Raw genomic sequence first — 21435 nt, 5'->3', positions numbered from 1 at the left:
GTCAAAATCCAAATATGAAATTTGAATAGAAATGGTTATTCTGTGGTGAACGGATACGTATATCGGTAGTTGTAAGTAGGATAGTAAATGATCGTTGAATCAGATTCGAAGAATGTACAGTGTAACTTATTAATGTGAATTCTAAATATTCCTCGGGTACTACCCACCCGTTAAAATATTTTCATCATTAACAGTTTGTACAAAAGAATTTTTAATTACAATCTTTATGAAAATATATATATTTTCATCGGATGTAATCATGGATTTAATGAGTCAAAAACTCATATGATTTACCGTTAATACTAGATTACATAATCTCTAAAACTTTAGAAATTACATATTCACCATGTCGAACGAGGAAAAATGAGGTAGAATGATACGTAAAGCGAAGATAGCCGATGTAGATCGATGTGTAGAACGAAGTTCATACTCGAAGTACAGATGGTGTTATTGAGGCGTGTAATGTTGATATTCGAGGTACAAATTGTGATATTGAGAGTTACGGCGCGGTTATGGTTTAGAGATGATAAGGGTACTGTCGACGTCGATGATGGTAGTACAGATTATGCTGATGGTGCTACTGCTGGTGTTTGCAACCTTCGCACCAGGTTCTCCAAAGCCGTCACGCGAGCGCGAAATTCATTAACTTCTACTAGTACACCAGAATGATTGGCGGTTGAAACGAGCGAATGAACAAGATTCGAAATATGGGGAAAGTATAAAATCGTGACGAGATACTCTAGAAATGAGAGAGAAAATGGTTTCTCGAACAGGTTCGCCGGTAAGTGCTTCAGGTTCATCGCCAAGAGGGCAATTTGACGGATGGAATGGATATTCGATGTGAAATGATTTTCGGATGTCGGATGATATTCTAACTATATAGAATATCTATATATAATTCTAAAGATTTCGTAGACTACAGGGGAACTTACGGCATATATCAGGCAAGTCTAAGGTGCGCTAAGATATGAATCTCGTCTATACGCTATCGATGCACTAAATGCAGTAGAACGTGTCTAGACTTGAGAATGATAGGTAGGCAATTTCTTAAGGATGATAAGCAGATGATTTCCGACTAGATGTGATAAGCAAAACTTTTGGCATGTAGACACGGTCAAAGTCCAGACTCGCTAATGTATCCTAACATCTACTAGGCAGACACACTAATGCAAGACCTGGTTCGCTATGACCACCGCTCTGATACCACCTGTGATGACCTCGACCTTATCCTCCCGGACGAAGTCTTCAACATTTGGTTCCATTGCGATGATCGACCCCAAGTAGTGTCTTTAGTATGAGCTAATGCACATCGGAAGACTTAATTCGTACCTGAGAATGACAAGCTTTAAAAAGTCAACATAAAGTTGGTGAGATATATAGGTTTGATGCTAACAGTGTTATAACTATGGACCACAAGATTTCATATGTAAACATTTTATAAAAATATTCTAAGTGGTTGAGCACTTGGTAACCATACTTAACATTTAATCACGTCGCATATTCCCTTTATTATGAAATCTTACTACACTGTACCAAGTGTAGTCACGAAAAAAAGTACTGTGCAACCGTTGAATACTGGTCGTCCAGTCCGGTTGGGGTTGTCAGGCCCGATAGATCTATCAACAGGATTCGCGTTTACAATACCGCTGTAAATATTAGTTACCAAGCTACAGGGAAGTATGCCAGTGGTACAACTCAACGTAGAATATATTTTTCAGTTACTTGTGTCCATAACGTAAAACATAAAATACATGTATTCTCATCCCGAAATATTTAGAGTTTAAAAGTGGGACTATATACTCACCATACTGTATTTTGTAGTAAAAATACATATAAAATCATTGAACAAGTGTAGGGTTGGCCTCGGATTCACGAACCTATATCACGTATATATATATTAACACGTATAATGATAATCGAACAAATTTAAGTACTATTTTTAATTGTTATTTTAAAAAATTTGTATGTTTCATTAATAACTAAATTACTACATATATTTTATATATGTTAAATAAATAATTAATATTTGTTACAAAAATATTAATATAGTTATGCTTTATGTTAATAATATATTTTTACATAGAAAATCTTTATTTGATATATTAATAATAATAATAATAATAATAATAATAATAATAATAATAATAATGATAATAATAATAATGATAATAATAATAATAACATTGTTAATAAAAAAAAATATACTTATAATAATGATAATACTAATAAATAAAAATGTTATATGTTAATACTTATTATAATAATATTAATAATAATGACTAATAGTAAACAATAAAACTACCTTAAAAAGAATAACAATTATGTCACAGGCAGGGCTCGAACACCTGACCTTTCGTTCCCTAACATCACCTCTAAACCATCTGATCTGTTATGCTTTTGTGATTTAAATCGAACTTACAACTATATAACTCATTTAGCTAATGTTTCATCTAAGTCATCACCCATCAAAACACCAATTCATCATTATACTCGTTTACTCAGGTCTCATAAGTGGGTCTTGGACCAACCAAAACAAACGGCCCAATTAATCTTGACAGTCCAAATATTTAACAAGCCCATGAACCACCTTATTTATTCTATTAATCCTAATAATCGATCCATTAGTTAAGATAGGGTATGTATGTGATTTCCTTGGATTCGTCTGACTCAGCAAATAATTAGAAATAACAATCGACCAGATCAATATCCAGCCGTCAACATCTCACCCTCTCTCATCATCGTAATCATAAGAGGCAACAGGCAGCTCACCGATCACTTTTTTTTTTATCATCGTTATTCTTTATTCCATCCTTCGGTCATGGATGGCTGTGAAAACAGAAACGTACAGGCATTGCAACAATAGCAGCACACAGGAGCTGCAGGTTCTCGATAGTGGTGGCGGTAATAGGTGGATGCAAAAGGTAGTAGCAATCAACGGTGAGAAAGAATAAGGTGTTCGTTTGTGTTGGGTTAATAATAACCAGAATCGTTAGAGCAGTAGCAAAAATACTGGATTCGCAGGTGGTGATGAATTCAAAAGGAAAAATCAAGAAAGAAAGTGAGAGTGGTGGTGAAGGTGAAGGTTTGTTTAATTGGTGGTGAGTTTAGATGTTTGTACAAGATGATCAAGGTGTTAAGTGGTGGTCATGGTGCTCGAAAAATCAGAAAAATAAAACGAAGAGTAATGATTGAAGGGTCGTTAATGGTGGTGACGGGTCCTAGGTGGAAGGGTTTGAGGTGGTGTTGGTTTGGGTTTGAACGAGTAGCAGTACATCACCAGAAGTGGTTCGGTTTTTGTTGTAACGAAACTCATTAGCAGCAAATATCGAGTAATATAATAGTTTTGGTGATCCTGGTTCGAACATGGATAGGACAAGAAGGTGTTCTTCAATGGTGATTGATGGCGGTTTTATGGTGACGGATGGGATGAAGATGGTTATGGTTTAGAGAAGAAGAAAGAAGAGAGATGGACAAAGATGGTGATATTATGATATGTATAAACGTATATTTTCATAGAGTAGTGGATAGATAGATATATTTGTAATTGGATGCAAGAACTAATCAGTTTGTATGACAATAATGAGCTCGACAGCCTTTCAATCAAGTACAGGAGTTTTGACAAAAAAAAAATTCCAGCTGTATTGCTAATTAGATTAGTGATAACGATATATTAACAAGTTTATGATAGAAACAAAAGTTACACAAGAGTTGAAAGGAACGTGAAACAGATTGTGATTATATACTCGATTATTAGTTTTATTATTAATAAATATAAGTATAATAATAAGCTTATTAAAATGAATAATAATGATATTAAGTATTACTAATAATATTATTAATGACATTAATAATAATAATATTTATCAAGATACAAATATTATGCTAACATTAATAAGAATAATGGTAATTTAAATATATATATATATATATCACAATGTACGAATAATAAATATTAACATGTATCACATATATGCATATAAGTTCATAATAATATGTATATATATATATATATATATATATATATATATATATATATATATATATATATATATATATATATGAATACCTAATTGTTTTATATGTTTAATTCTAATTGATTAAAGTTTATTTTATTAACTCCAAAGATCATATATACATTTTTATATTTATGTATTTATTTATACACTTACATACACACAATGGTTCGTGAATCGTCAGGCACAATCAAAGGATAACTGATTATCTGAATATAGATTTCAAACTTTCTAGACTCAACATTACAGATTTTGCTTATCGTGTCGGAAACATATAGAGTTTAAGGTTTAAATTTGGTCGGAAACTTCCGGGTCGTTACACTAGCAGACTTTTCCCCTTAGGCACCAACACGATCTCAACGAGCAAATAAACCACCCCCTTGTAAAATTGCTGTTTATGAGGCGGCTATCTTGCAAATCTGCAACAGAAAGTTAGAACATGATTATTATTGAGACTTCGATTATTAACAAAATTAGTTAATTTTCACAATCTAATCCGTTATTTTCGAGAATCCCACGGATGGCGCCAATTGATCGAGCCTAAATTCGACTATACTAATCAAATTTAGTCTGAGTGTAATAAGATTGGAGATTGAAGCTTTTTTGAAGTTTATGGGACCTTATGATCGTTTTCCATTCATTAAGAATGGTGAATCACCACGTCCCGGTCTTGATTATACCCTATGAGACACGTAGAGGAACTATGTCATATCTTGGAAGTTCACTGGTTCAACAACCTTTAAATTAAGACACAAGACTTCTAATTAGAGTTTTTGAATGACTGCGCATAGCATTGTATAAACGCTAATATATGCGGACTTTGCGCCATCTTTGTAATTATTTACGCGCTGACTAAATATTGTGGTTTACATTTTGTTATTTGCACAACTTTACAGCTTGCTGTTTTTGTGCAATTCTTATAATATGTGTATGTTTACACATATAAACAGTAAAAATTTGAGGCTGATCGGACCGTTACATTTTCAGATACAACTTTTAGAATTTAGGCAGTTTCAGGATGAGCTTTTCGTTTTTGATGACGCAAGTGTGCGAGAATGTTTTGTCTCGTCATACATCAAGTGATACGAGTTGAGTTTTCAGGGATGTTGGTTTTTTACGGGAGCTTAGTAGGGTGGTTTAACTCAGATTTTGTAGGTGCTGTAATGAACGGGGTGCATTGGTTGAAAGTCGACAGTGGGAGTTATCGAGGAAGTTTGGTGCTTGGGAGTTATGGAATATGCGGGCAGGTTAAAGCTTCTTGTCAGTAGGGAAATTGATTGTCGAAGGGTGTCGGATAGAACGCATACGACGGTTGCTCGGGTTTGGTTAACGTGTCAACAAAGGGAGCGTTGTTTTCTTCGAAGGTGATTAATTAGGAATCTTTAGGTGATGGTTGGGGCGGATAATCTTGTAAGTCCAGAAACTTGAGATTTCTAGGATTGTTGAGGGTGTCAGGAACAGGATATGAGTTTGGTAACCGACGGAATTTATCGAGCTAGTGGGAGTTAGTCGACTAGTGGAGTTGTGGAGATGGTTATGTGACGTTGTACTTCAATGTTCTCAATATAGTGTGTTGATTTCGGGTAACACTAGGGCTTCGAATACTTGTTTTACTCTCCAATGACAAAATAATTTGCGACTAACCGGTGGTACGAACCAAGTTTCTTCTCAAGAAGTCGTGGTTTATTTTTTACTCGTATAGTGGGAGCGTATTTGGGAGAGAAGATGGGGTTTGTAAAATTCATAGCGCTATGAGGATGTTAGTGTACCAACGAGAAAGCCTAAAGTTGAAAAAGGTGGTAGATTTCAAGGTGGTGATTGCGTTTTCACTAGGGTACTTTGATGAAAGGTCTACAAAGGCGTCTGTTGGGATTTTCTTATTGTTGGTAGAGAAAATCATAGATAGACGGGGATAATATGTACGAGTGATCGTTGACATGTGGGGTTCGGGATTGGTCGTGTCTAGATCGGGGTGTTGTTGTCTCATGAAGAATCCTATAATTGAAGAGTCACATACTTCAATTGGTCTTCTAGTGTAAGAAATTGATCTTCTAGTTTATGAAGATGGTGGCGAAAGAAACCGAGATGGCTCAAACTAGTAATTATGAGTTTGGATTATCGCTCAGCGGTGTTTTTTGGGTGTTGAAAGACTTCCTTCCCATGATGTGGAAGCGCGATGTGTTTCGGGTGGTTTTATCTGGCGGTATCAAAAGGAGTGGTTAATCGGCTAATATAGAGTTATTGCAGTGGTATAAACACAATTAAGGTGGTTTTGATTTACGATTTAGACTAATGGTTAAAGAACTTTTTATCGAAAATCTGCTAGCCTTGCGTAGGTTGGAGTGTGCGTAGGTTAATCGGCTAATAATGTCTCCTGGGAGATTTGTTGAGCCTGAAGTTCGAATTAAACAAGGAAACGAAGATGCAATCAAAAGTCGAGTTGGATTAAGATTTCATGTCTGATGTAATCTCGCGACCGCGAGTTTCTCAATGCGGTCGCGACGTGGTGTTGGGCGGGTAGAATTCGTACACAATAAGAAGTTCTTGTTTGTGTTTGATTCGTCATAGTTTAGCACTAAAGGATACATACCCATGTAACCTGTAATTATGAGCACGAAAATATAGTAGAAAATCTCTGTTTGCGCTTATGGAGTAATTCTCAATATTTTTGGAGTTGGGATATAACCACGTTAAATGTGTGCCGTTTTATGCATTTATTTATCGTTCCTAAGGTTAGCAATATTGTCTATCGTTTGTGAGTGAGTGATTGGTTTAAATCACTCATCTTGTTGCGTTCTATAATCCTAACAACCACTTCCTGTATTGAACATAACTAGTGTTACTGCCCCACTTCGTTGAGCCTGAGCCAGTTTAAAAGGGGGGGAGAAGTAGTCGGGTCGTGTTGGAGCCTGGTTACAATTCGGTTTCAACAGTTGTTTTAAGCAATCAAATGGTGACAACAAATACCATATTTAGAATGTTTAGTAATAGTAATATCTGTAATTCTCAAGCCTTTCATATCTTTCTTTATTTGTGATTGATTCTCATTAGATCGGTACAAACTTTGTTGGCGAATATTAAATGATGTGTCTTCTTTGGTACAAGCAGTATTGTAAATCTCTCCATTTCTCTCCGAGATCTAATTTTTTGAAGGCAACCAATACGAGATGTCCATCTCCCGAGATTTCCCGGTCAACGGGTCAAACTTGGTCAAAGCCACGATTTTCGAATTTTCTTGCTCATTTCTCGGATTTGCTCGTAAAATCTCGTAATTTCTCGGATTTTTTCATTAATTTCTCGGATTCTTTTGTTAAAACACACACACACACATAAATTTATACCAAAAACACCAAAAAATCAACGTAAGTCAACGTCCGAGATCCCCTAGATTTTTTCGAGATGCCAAGATCTCCCAAAAATGTCCAAATGAGATTTTTCCGAGATCCGAGTTCTCCAAGTCTTTAAAAAAAAACTCTATTTTAAGCAAGCTTTGGACCCCCGAATTCCAGAATGTTGGGGAAGGTAAATTGTTGCTCGACGCATTAGAATGTGTCAAAATACGTATACAACAAATAAAAACAAAGGCTTTTGATAGCATTGCTCACCAAAATTATACTCGAACTTCAATTCATACATGGGCTTAACAAGAAATTACGACCAAACGGATCATGTCTCTAACTAGGGTCAAGGGTTATAAAACTCTAGTTGGGTGGCCATAGTCCTTGCAGGGATTACCCGGCCTAGATAGAGAATATTTGGATCGGACTTTTTTTAAATTTAAATTTTAATATAAATGATAACATTCAGATTATATGTTTGAATACGGAAATATAGACCAGCTTCAGATACTTCCACATAAATCTATTTTGTGACCGTTGGTGAACTAGGGAAAATGCATAAATTGGCGACACCCAAACTCTGTGTTTCCTATTGAAATTCACCACTTCATAAGCGTCGGATGTCTGTACTCCATCTGAGACGGGAACGAGATTAATCTCACTTTGGCAAAAGGTGCAAGTTCTTGACATGAATGGGGCTCGAACCCACACTCACATTTGCGAAGACAAAGAGTACATTTCTACGTAGTAGGCCTCGACATCAAGGTAAGAGGTACCATTCGCACGAACTAAAGAGAGAGCAAGAGGAAATAATAAGCGGCCCCTACACATTAAAGGGACTCGACACCTGTTTTCAAATCACATTATAATTAAACCAAGTTTAACTTTGGAGCGTTTGACCTATTAGTGAGAACTGCTTTCTAACTGATTGTTCCCTTAAAGAAAGGCCTAGGCACCTCAGAACACAACCAAGTAGGGATTTCAAGCAGAGTACTCTATTGAACTTCTGATCATATGTAGTGTGGATGAAGGATGGCGGCCTAGAACAAGTTATACAACTCAAATGAGACTAGCCTTTATCTTATTGACCATTATGAGCAACGTAACACTGTTCTTCCTACAACTTTTGCATCTACCACAATAGGCGTATACACTAAAATGAAACATGCAAGATGCCTTTTGTTTCAGGAAAACCCAACTATGTTGAAACGCCAAATCATCTATGCTATTTCTTTGAAATTTCTGTCATGTTTATATATTAATAGTGGCAAGATAATCACATACGTAAAGATCCCAAGAAAGGCATAAAACAATAATCATCATAAATTTTAGAGAAGAAAATAAGAGCCTAACAATCTCATAAAAAGCAACAAATCAATACACATTTTAGAAGTTTATGAGAAAAGTGTATTTATACAAGACACACCAATGTGGTTTATGAATAACAACCAAAGACCCTTGAACAAAGGGAGCAATATGAAATGAATTAGTTAATTTATTTACTACAAGACTATGATTATTTTACTTACACTCCTTGGTTTTTCCTTATTTCAGTCGATGAAATGTCCATTCGAAACTTATCCACTGGTATTGAAATAAACATATCTTCTAACTCACGTGGGATATCAAAATCTTCCAACACCTACAATAACAGTACAATTTTGACGTTGTTATTTAACTTCAAAAATTAGTTCAAGATGTTTGTGTAACTTGAATGTATTGTATCCAACCTTGAAAACACCATCCATTTTTCGACCACCTACAAGAAAAGTGCATCCTGTTCTTTTACATCCAAGAAGTGTATCTATCATATTATTATAGTTGCCCCCATAGTACTTTGGCTGGTACAACATGAAGAGATTTCAAAGTTATTAGTGAATTTTGAGAGCATAATAACAAAAAAAACAATAATAATAATAAAAATACCCTTTATTGGTGACTGATTGGACTTACATCTATAAGCCTTGCAGCAGTATCAGCACCGATTACAAAAGCACTGCCGGGAAAAAGCTCTGCTTTCTTATAAAATAATGGCTGATTAGAAATAATCACTGTTTTTTCTGCATTTGCAAAACAATTATTATTGTAAACAATGTTAATATTAATCTTAATTTGGAAAAAAAAAACACCCAAATTAACAACCAGGGTTAATCATATTAAAAAAAAATAAAAATCCCCTAAAAACTGGAGCTCACCAGCTTTTTCAAACTGTTAAACACGATATTCAATGTCTAAGTTGGTGCCAATTAGTGTGATTATATAGATAACTCATTATGACATGTACGAGAAAACCAAACAATGATTATTGTTTTAATTTAAATAACAAACAAAAGCACCTAATTTAAGAACCACGGTTCATCATATTCAAGGTTGTAAAAGTCGCAAGTCGGGGATGAGTCGGTCGGGGACAAGAAGGAGACGAGTCGGGCAGCAACGTTGACTTTTAGTAATAAATAAATTGAACATATATTATATATATATATATATATATATATATATATATATATATATATATATATATATATATATATATATATATATATATAGTGGTAGGATCAAGAGGGAAGTAACCAATCGGGGGGAACCGGGGGGAAGCAAAAATTTTTTTTTTTTTCGTTTTTTGAAAAAACTTTGTTTACGAACATTATAGATGGGATGAAAATATGAACATTTACTAGAGAGACTTTGTGATAAATGTTTTTATTTTGGCGGGAAAACGCTCGAAGAAGTAATATATAACAATTATCGTGTTTTTCGAGCGTATGTTGAGGTTTTAGCTATTGAGGTTTAGATATTAGGGTTTATAGGGTTTAGATATTAGGGTTTAGAAATTTAGGGTTTAGGGTTTAGATTTAGGGTTTAGATTTAGGATTTAGATTAAGTTTTTAACACGAACGGTTTAGAGTTTAGGGTTTGGTGTTTTGGGTTTATGGAATAAACCCAAAACACCAAACCTTCCATAAACCCAAAACACCAAACCCTAAACCCTAAACTCTAAATCGAGCTAAATTTTACTTCACAAAACATGAAAAAAAAACGTTCATATATTCTTCACGAACAATATTATCTTGAATGTTATTTTTGTCGATCGTTTTCCCGCCTAAATAATAACATTCATCACGAAGTGTCTCTTCTAAATGTTCATATTTTCGTGTGATCTTGATGCCGGAAAAAAAAATTCCAAAAAAAACGAAAAAAAAAAAAATTTTTTTGCTTCCCCCCGATTGGTTACTTCCACATTGATCCTGCCCCTATATATATATTACACATTAATATATCAAACATAACACATACATGTTTAAAACATAGACATAGGGCACAAAATCTAATTTAAAAGATTATATTAAAATCTTGACCAATTTTTGACTTTGACTGACTTTGGCCGACTCACTCCAACTTTGACCTACTTTTTCAGCGTTTTGGGGTAAAACGGAACAAATTAGTCCGCAAAACGATGTGTTGACCGACTCAACCGACTTTTACAAACAGTTACCATATCTTAAAAAAAATCCCCTAAAAACTCGAGCTCACCAGCTTTTTCAAACTGTTTAACACGTTCTTTAATCTTTGCAACAGTCAAAGGATCTTTGTCTGCATTTATGGCTGACAGCTCAAAGCATGGATACCCATCACTACACAAACTGCACAAATAAATCAACCATTAGAAATGTTATTATGAACTCATATGTAAAAATGAGAAGCTTATGAAGCATGTGTAATCATATAAGAACGAGAACATTTTTATAAGTGTCAAGTACAGTTGCAGAGTACAATAAATAGTCAACCACAAGTCAACATACCTCATTGCAACTTCCAACAGCTTAAGATGACCATCATGTAGAGGGTTAAACGATCCAGAAAGAATTACTTTCCTTTCTCCAGTTGATACTGATTTCATAAAATAGATTAACAGAAAATGATTTCAGTTTATCTGTACACAAGACTTGGAAGAATGCATATTGAACGTTATTACCATTGTCAAATGGAAAAACTTTGAAGTCTATTTTGCCATGTATTAATTGTTCTAGTTCTTGGTCTTCATCAAAACACTGTTCACTTATACAAGGAACTTCATTTTCATCCAAATCTGAAACAAATGATATGGAACTTGGAACCTTGCAAGCATCTGCAATTGCCTGTTTTTCATTAGCATACAATATCAATTAGTTTAAAATTCTATATTTATAATGGTAGTATCTTCAATTCTAGGATTCTCTACTTATCACATACCTTGATTAAAACTTGGCTTGATATTCGTTCTTCTTGTTCTCGACTTCTTACCCCCTGCAAGTACCAACTAATTATACAAATATAGTTGGGAAGTTATATATATTTTAACAAGACAATGCTAAGAATTTAAAGAATGATGATCTATTTCATCGGTTTACCTTTTTCTTTCTTTAATCTTTTTGATAGAATATCACTACATGGCTTCCTATTTTGATACTAGTGAATAAAAAAGTTACTATTAACAAGATGGAGGATCAATAAGATAGAAATTATTAAAATTGGGATATTTCATGATAACTAGGGATCAATGGTTACTTTCTCTCCTGGTATAAACTATTAAAATGGTAATTTCCACAACTAATGTAAAAATTAAAGTCTTAATCTTACCTTTGTGAGAGTTACAGAAGAAGCCCAAAGCCAGTTTGAAGTTCGTGTTGACAAGTAAAACCTAATTATGAAACAAGATACAGATTAAAAGAGTATATGATACCATCATTTTAGCTATATTACTACATAAAATCCCGGTCAAAGCATTTAACTATGGTCTACATACAGATCCGTTAATAAGCAATAATTGAACAAATTATAAATACCTACCGGTGATCCCCAAGTTTAGGGCGTGTAGTAGCTAAAGAGCCGGTAAATCCCACACCAACTACCGGAAAACCTAAAAGGAAAAAGATACTGCATATGTTAAAAGCTGCATTTGTTCCCAAATATTATAAACATCATACAGACACATAAGATGTCAAATGATTGACCCCGTAGTCCTGAAAAACTATTGAGATCAATCACCACAACAAAAAAAATCAATACAATAATATTAATATTAATATTAATAATATTAATATTTAATATAGCCAATAATGACAAAAAAATTTACGTGGAAAACCTCCAAAGACATGAGTGAAAATCCACAAAACCCTTAGGCCGCATAAAAAAACAATATATATATGAATAACATACAAGAATTAATGCTCTTCTCAAACACTCTTGAACGGCCTCACACATCTCTCAAAGGTAAAGTCGGTCAACACTAAAAAGTCAAGTCAAAGTTGGCCTAAGTTGGGTTGAGTTATCAAATTCAAAGTAAGATCAACATTTTAGTATTTTTTGAAATCAAATTTTTTGCTCTCTATCTATGTAACTACATTTAAAATTTTTATGTTTGATCTATTTACATGTAATATACATGTGTTTAATTTGTTTATTACTAAAACTTCATGTTGGTCAACGCCCAAGTCATCCCCGTCTCGTCCCCTACTCAACCAACTCGGGACTTTTACAACTTTGCCAGTATATATCATTATATCTCCAAAGAGACATGCACGTAAGATAGGAAACTCACAATATGACCATTATTAATCCTCTCTACTCTCTCAACCTCCTATAAAAAAGCCTAGCATAAAAACTATTTTATTTAGGCAAACACACAACTTGTCCATAAATAATTTCAAACTTCAAGAATCCTCATAATGTAGAAATTGGAAAATTACCAAATTAATTTAACATTGTTTTAGGTAAAATGCTAAAGTTCCAGCAAAAACTCATTTGTAAGAAGCCTCGAGTATATATCTTTGAAGTTGACTCAAACACACCATTTATGTAGTTACGAGTGAGCCTGGCCCAATAATAGTGACTGCGTGTATGAATGGGTTTGGGCTCAAGACGAATGCTCGACAGGTGGGCTAAAAGAGTGATTGTGGGTTGCGATCAAAGGTGGGTCGGTTGACTGGATTCCTCAACGTGGAAAGCAAGCAATGAGAGCCGGGATGAGTTTGACTTGGAGAATAAGCAATGAAGGAAGAGTTTGATATACTTCCTAATTAGTTTGTTTTATTTTTAATAGGGATTTTATCCATTATTTGTTTATCTTGTCCTTTCTGTTTAGTCATCGATCCTTTAATCCAATAAACATTATATATTTAAAAATGATGGCTCCGTCTAATAACAGGTATAATATCTTGTGACAAGAGAAATATTCATTAAATAGCAATAGAAGGTAAAAAAAATATCTACTTCCTTACCAAACACTGCCAGCATCCAAGAATTAGCTGACTCCAAATTAACAGCTGTATTAACCAGGGAAAATGGGAGTAATATGTATGTGTCAAATGCTACAACCGTGACTGACTAGTCAGGGGGTTAAACCCAAAACATCAATGAATAGAGCCACAAGTGATGTTCATGCGCTTGAACAAAAGTATGGAGTCCATCTTGACTCTTATGGGGTTAAAAACAAGAATACATTATTAACCTATAGAGAGAACAAAACTGTCGGGTACAGAAATCAGTTGGTATTTCTGGACTCAAAGATTTGTTTGGAAACATTTTAGGTGCCCTTAGTTTGTTGGACTTGTCTTTTGGTTTCATCTGATTCTGTCAAGGTAGTGTTATATTTGTTGATTGGCACAGTTGTATTAACGGAGTTTATGAGATCAATTGCTCAATGATTGTATCTTGTAGTTTCTTGCTATCATCATTCAAATATATTTACTTAGGCCATCCACATGAAAAGAAATTAATTAATTAATTATTCACTATGAAGTGACAGCCAAAAAACAACAGCTTGTTAGTATCAAAATGTTCAGCTTGAAAATACTTGTCTCATATCTAACTTCAAAATTAACATAACTACTACACCACATTAGCCTCAATTACACCGCATAAAAATAACTAAAGAACAGCCAAATCAATAATCAACTATACATAATACATGAGAAACTGAACATGATAAGAATAAGCTGAAAATGACCTGGTTTAGAGAGCTTCAAAGCGCGATTATAAGCCACTAATGCCATATCTTCAGCAGTTTCCTTACTAGTGAATTGAACAGGCAGCTACAGATAATATCAATTCACTTATTAGACTAGAAACTTCCAGGCATTTCTATTTGAAATTCAAATTAAAGAAGATACAAATACCTTACCAAGTAATTGAATCATGGAGATGCGAGAATAAGGAACAATAACTTCAAGAAGTGTGTTTGAGGCTCCAGGAACCGATGCTAACCAACTTAACGCCTGAATTTTGATGTGGTGTGTATGTGTGATTTGAATTTTTGGATCGATTATATAGTGAATACGTATATGTATGTATAGCTATAGGTATTAGGTATTTAGGTATAATAAATAATAATAAATAAAATATAAATTAATATAATTGAAGGAGACCTGAGAAGCACCGCCGGAAAAGTAAATAACGGCCTGAGTAGGAGTGGAGTGAATAGCTTCAACTAAGGTTCTGATCAAACTGTCCGTCATCGGTTTTCTCTCCTCTTGTTCTGTAGCGGTTATTTTTGCCAATTCCTTTGGATTTATCTGCTTTTATTCTGTGGCGATTATTTTTGCTAAACCTGAGTTTTTGGTTACTTTCAGCTATCATTTGGGTGTCTGGAATTGTGATTTGTCACACATTCGTATTCGTAAATTAAATTAAATTAAATTACAACTCAGCGAAAGTGGTGCACTTTTTGGGGCAAGAACCATACCAGAGAAGAGAGAGTTGTTATGGAAGCTTTTATCAAAGGATTAAATTAAATTACAACTCAGCGAAAGTGGTGCACTTTTTGGGGCAAGAACCATACCAGAGAAGAGAGAGTTGTTATGGAAGCTTTTATCAAAGGATGACAGTGACGTTGTATTTAATTTTTAATTCTTTTGTTTGGTTTTTAATTATTACATAAGATAAAATACTACATAAATTAAAAAAAAAAAGGGTACATAAATTAATAATTAAAAAAATGTTACATTAAAAGTATTTATTTAATTTATAAATATAAATATAAACTAGCATATACTTTGAGGGAGTAAACTAGTTTACAATAACCTATATATTTTAAATGTAAACTAGCATATACTTCAGGTGAATAAATTATAATTTTTATAATATTCTATCTTCTTCTTCGTTGAGTTGCAGAGACTTGTAAACTCCATTTTTTTTCTGAGCAAATTTCCACCCATCAATTACTTCATGAAATCAACATATATACATCTCAAACAATTGATTTAATCACCCAACACTATCAACCAATGAAGAAGCCCCACATCAGACTGCCGCCCCTCTTCTTTCTCCTTGATCCGGCGACAAACGCCGCCTCACAAACGCCCACAACCGCCCATTTCCGACATTTGTGGTGGCGTTTGTGGCGTCATAGAGGCGGATGCCGCCACGTTATCTATGGTCTTAGGGGCATGTTCGGATGATTTATTTTAAAATCTTATAAGCTTGAAAAAGTAGAGGTTGTGATTTTTAATAACTTATAATTTTTAAGTTTTGTTTAATAAAAAAAAGGAGAGCTTATGAAAAATGAGAGTTTAAAAAATAAGCTCCTATCTTATGATATACTCCCTGCATCTCATCTTAAGTGTCCACTATTGACTTTTCAAAGTATTTCTTCGTCAACTTTGACAGTAGATATTTTTATTTGTGTAATATAATATTTGATTGAACTTATATGAATTGAGTTTTAATGTGTTTTCATTCCATATAATTTTCATCAAGTATTATATAACATAAATAAAAATATTTACGGTCAAGGTTGACAAAGAAAGACATTGAAAAGTCAACAATGAGCACTTAAGATAGGACGGAGGGAGTATTAAACTACATTATTACCCTTTAAATAAATATTTATTATATATTATATTGTTCTTTTTAATCAATTTACAGCTATACGCTCCAGCCCCAGCTATTTTATTAAACACTTTTGAAAAGTAATAAGTTTCCACTTCAAGCTTAAAAAATAAATTCCAGCTAACAGCTATAAGTTTCAACTATCAATCACATTATAAAGGGTGTTTAGAAAGCTATTTAGTTGCTCTTCGATTGTAGATCTACCAATACCAATAAATAATCAAAAGGCGGGACCAAACATGATCGTTTGAAACGTTAGCCCCTACCTGATTTCTGGTACAAAGTTTAGGACTAGCCATAAAAAATTTTCTTTATTTATTCAATAGTAGCGCTTTTCTTCCCGTCCTAGCATTAGAGATTTCGTCGTTCGTCTATGGAGTATTAGACTATATATTGGGTTAGGTTTATACCTTGATAATTTTATGTTAACAAACATTGGCATATATTAAACCTTTTTTACTTTAGGATTTAGGAATTTTATACTGTATTAGCACTGGCAACTCTTTAAATTCTTTTGTGAAAAAATTATGCCGTTGGTACCCGTGGTTTGTTTACATTATCATTACAACACTTAAATTATTATTATTATTATTATTATTATTATTTTTTTTTTTTTTTTATTTTTTTTTTTTGTAGTTGGTACCTAACTTGCCCTCCAAATCCCTTACAACCCCAAATTTGGAATTACTCTTATACCCCCGGTGTCAAAGAGACTTGCCTGCGGGGACTATGGAACTAGTGCGATGGCTGAACCTTCACTCATCTTTTCTAAGACTCTTCTTGGAATCGAGACAAAAGGCAAGTATACATATTTACAGATACATATCAGAATTCGGATGATTTTACAATTATATTACTCGATACTCCAAACAAACGTTCCATTCCATACATAACAATCGAAAGACAAAAAGCCTCTCCGCATTATATTGTTTTAGATCTCTATAACATTTAACTCAAACAGTATAATACGTAGTAATATACTAATTATTAAAGACATAAATATGTGTCAATCACATCTCCCATCTTATGTAGCCTTCAAGATATGGGAGCGAAAATGTATACCGATGTAGTTGTAGTTCGAAAGAGAGTTTCATCCTTAGCCATAATTCGAATCCTCTTCACGTCTTCTACAAACTCGCTACACGCTTAAGAAAATCCTTCTCAATATATGTTTTTTAATTATGATTAAGTTTCTGAGTTCATGATATCAGACATGAAACATGAGATATTTGAGCCTAACAAGTTCACCTAATTGTTGGCCTCAGGCAGACGTTATTTATCTACCATTGTGTTTAATGAAAATGGGACAAAGAATAATTAAGACAAGTCTTTTTGTGAGTAAACGAAGAACTTACTTCCATGGCACATCACCAGCAATCCTCCATTGTTCACCTCTATCTGTATACCATAACGCAAACTCTGAACTACTTTCAAATAGTCGTAAACCAACTCTAGATTGCTTTCCTAGAAAACGCACAAACTTTAACATGATAATCATACAAATCTGATTAAAAATTTATTCACACAACATAATTTAAAGAAATTGGCATCAAGCGTACGAACCAAACATGTCTTCAAGTTGAGATGCAAGACTCAAGTAGCTCGAATGATCAAGAACACATATTTTTCGACCAATGAGTACTCCATCCATGTTAACCTTCACAAAATCGCTTTGTTGTTCTCTCCCTTGAAAAATATTTGATTTTTCATTGACAACATTGTTGTCTATCTTCCTAGGATAAATGACACCAATGTCCTGATTACCAAAAGGGTGCAGTTGGTTCCATCCTACCAGATCACGGTAGTCATCTATGAACAAATTAAACAGCTCATTATTTGTTGAAACACACGATTAATGTTGAACTAGTTATACCCATAAAGAAATCAAACTTTAAAGAAGAGTTACCCTGAAGATTTGGGGAATGGTTATAAGTTTGGGGCTGTAAGACCTTAAGACTAAGGCCCAAATCAAGGATACCAACGTTTTCGTTGTTGGTATGATAGTAAAGTGAAGGAAGATCAAGATGGTTGAAAAGATAGGCTGATGATGAGGAGTCTGAAGCCATTGATGAAGAACTTGTTTTGACAGTTTGATCTATATAAGTTATGATGTTATCAGAAGCTATTAGCTAGGTTTATTATATATATGTTTACTTTATCATAAGTCTCTTGAGTTACGAACGTTTAAATCCTTGAATTAACTAAAGGGTTAAAGCCATAAATAGGTCATATACTTTCATTTTTGTCTCAATGTAGGCTATATACTCCGAAAAATACCAATGTAAGCTATATACTTTCATAAAGTGTACTAATATGAACGAACAAAACTTATTAACCGGATAAACAACTAAACAATGACGTGGCATCCTACGTGGAGAATGACGTTGGTGATACATCGGAACAAAACTGAAAGTATATAGCCTGCATCAGAACAAAACTAAAAGTATATAGCCTACATCGGAACAAAACTGAAAGTATATAACCTATTTGTAGCCATATAAAATGCAAAAAAAAAAAATGTTAGATAATTAACTTTACCGGTTCAGCGAGTAACTTGTTAAATGTGTGTACATCGATACAACTTTCAAGAGTATATAACATACATTGGTATTTTTTGGGGGTATATAGCCTACATTGGGACAAAACTGAAAGTATATGACCTATTTATGACTTTAACCCTTAACTAAATCAGAGTCCATATAAAAGAAATAAGATCAAAATGGTGGAGGCTCAAAAAATTTGCGAGCTCTCACCGTTTTAGTAATATCTCATACATACGAATTCGTATTTAGTAGATTAAGCTCAAACACTAGTAACTCAAGAGGCTACAAATTTTTTTTTTTTTTTTTTTTTTTGAACGGCAAGCTTGCATCAGCGTATCATTTATTTCAACGACACTCAACATTTGCACACACACACGCGTTCGGGAGGAAACCCGAATCACATTACAGGAACCCGATCCTTTAACCATCCCGAGGGGCAGGCGGACCGGGTTTGAATCCGGGGTTTGAATCCGGTCCCTGGGGTCAATCTGGATATCCATATTTCAGGCAGATTAATTAATAGGATGGGCAGAGCGATGCTCGAACCCATGACCTAACCCCCAACACACAAGGTGAGGGGATGCCGTTGAAGCAATGCTTCGTTGGCCAATAAGCTACAAATTAAATGTCTATTTTATGATTACCTTAAGTTCAGATCATCCTGTCTGGGAGAGGCCTATCTTGTTTGGGATATCACTAACCTACTAAAAATTTATGTTATATGCTATAATTACAAGTCTTCTTGATAAAACTTAAAATTTGTCCGGCCCCCTATATAAAAAGTTTCAAGCTTCGTTAGTGATTCTCAAGCCTCCAAAATCACATTATGAGACCGACGACCTTTACATTATCCTTAGTTAGTATTTTATATCTAAACATATAGAAGGATCTAAACTTTTTTTTAAGAAAAACTCATTCACAAATATTCACCACTGACTCGAACCCATAACCTTTGAATTAGAAAGGTTTCTCGATAATGTTAAGCTAATGGTTCTCTGATTCTAAACTCATTAACCTTTAGATTCTCATATTTGTTTCTGTTATCTTGAAAGAAAGGTTGTCGTTAAAACTGAATACAAGAATCTGCTCATCATATTTGTGCAGCAAAATCCAGAGCAACTTTTGCGCCCATCTTTTGTTTTTGTTTGTTGTTTCTCTTTTGGCTCCATACAAGTAAATACTCGCAGAAAATCTACATTTACGTCTTTTGGCTACATACATGTAAATAATTGGGATGGGATGGGATAAAGGCATTATGTCTTCCATAGTTCCATGTTTCCTTTCTTCTACAAATTCACTAGTGACTGTGGGTCCGTATACACCCTTTCACGTAAAATGTCTCCTGTTACACGGAATCACATATGAACATAACATTTCAAGTAACACGTAATTTGTTCAAAAACAAGAATAATAAAAGGTATGTTTGGAAAAACTAGATGCTGATAACTTTTAGTTAGCTTATCTGGTAGCTTGTAGCTAGTAGCTGATAGCGGTTGGCTTTTTATATGTATTTAGGTGTTTGACAGATTAACTGAAACTATTAAAATAAAGTGTAAAATGACAAAATTATACGAGCTTTTTCTCAAACGCTAGTTCGATTAACTTTTAGCTTTTTCTCTCCATAAAAAAACTTTAAGCTCTTGCAAACAAACCGAGATATTTACTTGATAGGAGTTTTTTCATAAAAGCTATAAGTTAAAAGCTCATAAAAAACTTGTTGCCAAACATGCCCAAAGTGTACTTGTTGAAACATCGTGGGCTACAAAGACCCAAGCTTTCCATTAGACCATTCGTAACAGAGGCTATGATGGAGTGGCGAACCTACACCTATACCCATAGGGTCTCTTGACACCACTATTTTTGAAATTTTTTTACAAACGATAAATAAAAAATTTACAGGACACTGTTAAATATAATTTGGGACTTCATATATATTTTTTAAGTTTACATGTTATAGTATTGTCTACTAATTAAATCTTTAAATATTTAAGATTAGCCCACTTATGATTTTATGGTATTGTCCACTAATAAGAAACGTATAATAAGTATTAATTATGTATAAAGAAAACTTAACCCATTTTTTGTTTTGTTTCCAGGTAGCAACAAAGTGAAAAACACGGTAGCTGTAACACCCCGTCAAAATTCATCAAGACGATGTTAACTCTGGTCTCAACACATGGCTTGACTTCTATATATAACAGCAAATATCTACAGCGGAAGCAATTAATACCTGAGAAATAACACGCAAAACGGGTAAACAATAATGTTGAGTAAATCTACAGGTTTAAGTTAATAATACAGTATGTTTAAGAAACGATTTTCAGAAAACGTTTATTAGCGAAAGACCACCAAGGTTTAATATTAAAAGTTTGCAGACAACATTTGTCAAGTTTTAGTCTGTTTGTGAACATCAATGTCAAGTTTCAGCTGTGTATGACATTCAAAAATATTTTGTTTCTCCTGCTTGTAAAACACAAGTTTAAGTAACCAATTGCAACGTATGAGACCACAAAGGTTTCATATTTAAAGTTTGTAGACAACACTCTGTCCTGTTTCAAATGTTCATAGACAATACCATGTCAAGTTTTATTTCTCTGTTTGTAAACCACAGTTTTAAGTAACGTAAAATAGTATCTGAAAAAACATTATTCAGAAAAATAGTTCATTTGAATTTGA

At 33.8% G+C, this 21435-nt stretch overlaps 2 protein-coding genes across 2 annotated transcripts; both read right to left on the bottom strand.

The window, feature by feature from the left end:
* Positions 1 to 8703: 8703 nt before the first annotated feature.
* LOC139847758 (uncharacterized) lies at positions 8704 to 14964 on the bottom strand. Its single transcript, XM_071837477.1, has 12 exons — positions 14755 to 14964; positions 14506 to 14604; positions 14337 to 14421; positions 12179 to 12248; positions 11969 to 12029; positions 11582 to 11635; positions 11325 to 11487; positions 11152 to 11239; positions 10883 to 10992; positions 9305 to 9411; positions 9082 to 9192; positions 8704 to 8993 (listed from the first exon to the last, which is right to left on the bottom strand). The coding sequence occupies exons 1-12, from the start codon at positions 14842 to 14844 to the stop codon at positions 8877 to 8879; spliced, it is 1155 nt and encodes a 384-aa protein (XP_071693578.1). The 5' UTR covers positions 14845 to 14964; the 3' UTR covers positions 8704 to 8876.
* Positions 14965 to 17251: 2287 nt separating this feature from the next.
* On the bottom strand, positions 17252 to 18282 carry LOC139849705 (auxin-responsive protein IAA32-like). Its single transcript, XM_071839337.1, has 4 exons — positions 18123 to 18282; positions 17780 to 18025; positions 17572 to 17680; positions 17252 to 17354 (listed from the first exon to the last, which is right to left on the bottom strand). The coding sequence occupies exons 1-4, from the start codon at positions 18280 to 18282 to the stop codon at positions 17252 to 17254; spliced, it is 618 nt and encodes a 205-aa protein (XP_071695438.1).
* Between the last annotated feature and the right edge of the window lie 3153 nt (positions 18283 to 21435).

This window comes from Rutidosis leptorrhynchoides, chromosome 5 (genome assembly GCF_046630445.1).
Source record: "Rutidosis leptorrhynchoides isolate AG116_Rl617_1_P2 chromosome 5, CSIRO_AGI_Rlap_v1, whole genome shotgun sequence".
NCBI classification, from domain to species: Eukaryota; Viridiplantae; Streptophyta; class Magnoliopsida; order Asterales; family Asteraceae; genus Rutidosis; species Rutidosis leptorrhynchoides.
This window is presented reverse-complemented; position numbering and strand designations above follow the sequence as displayed.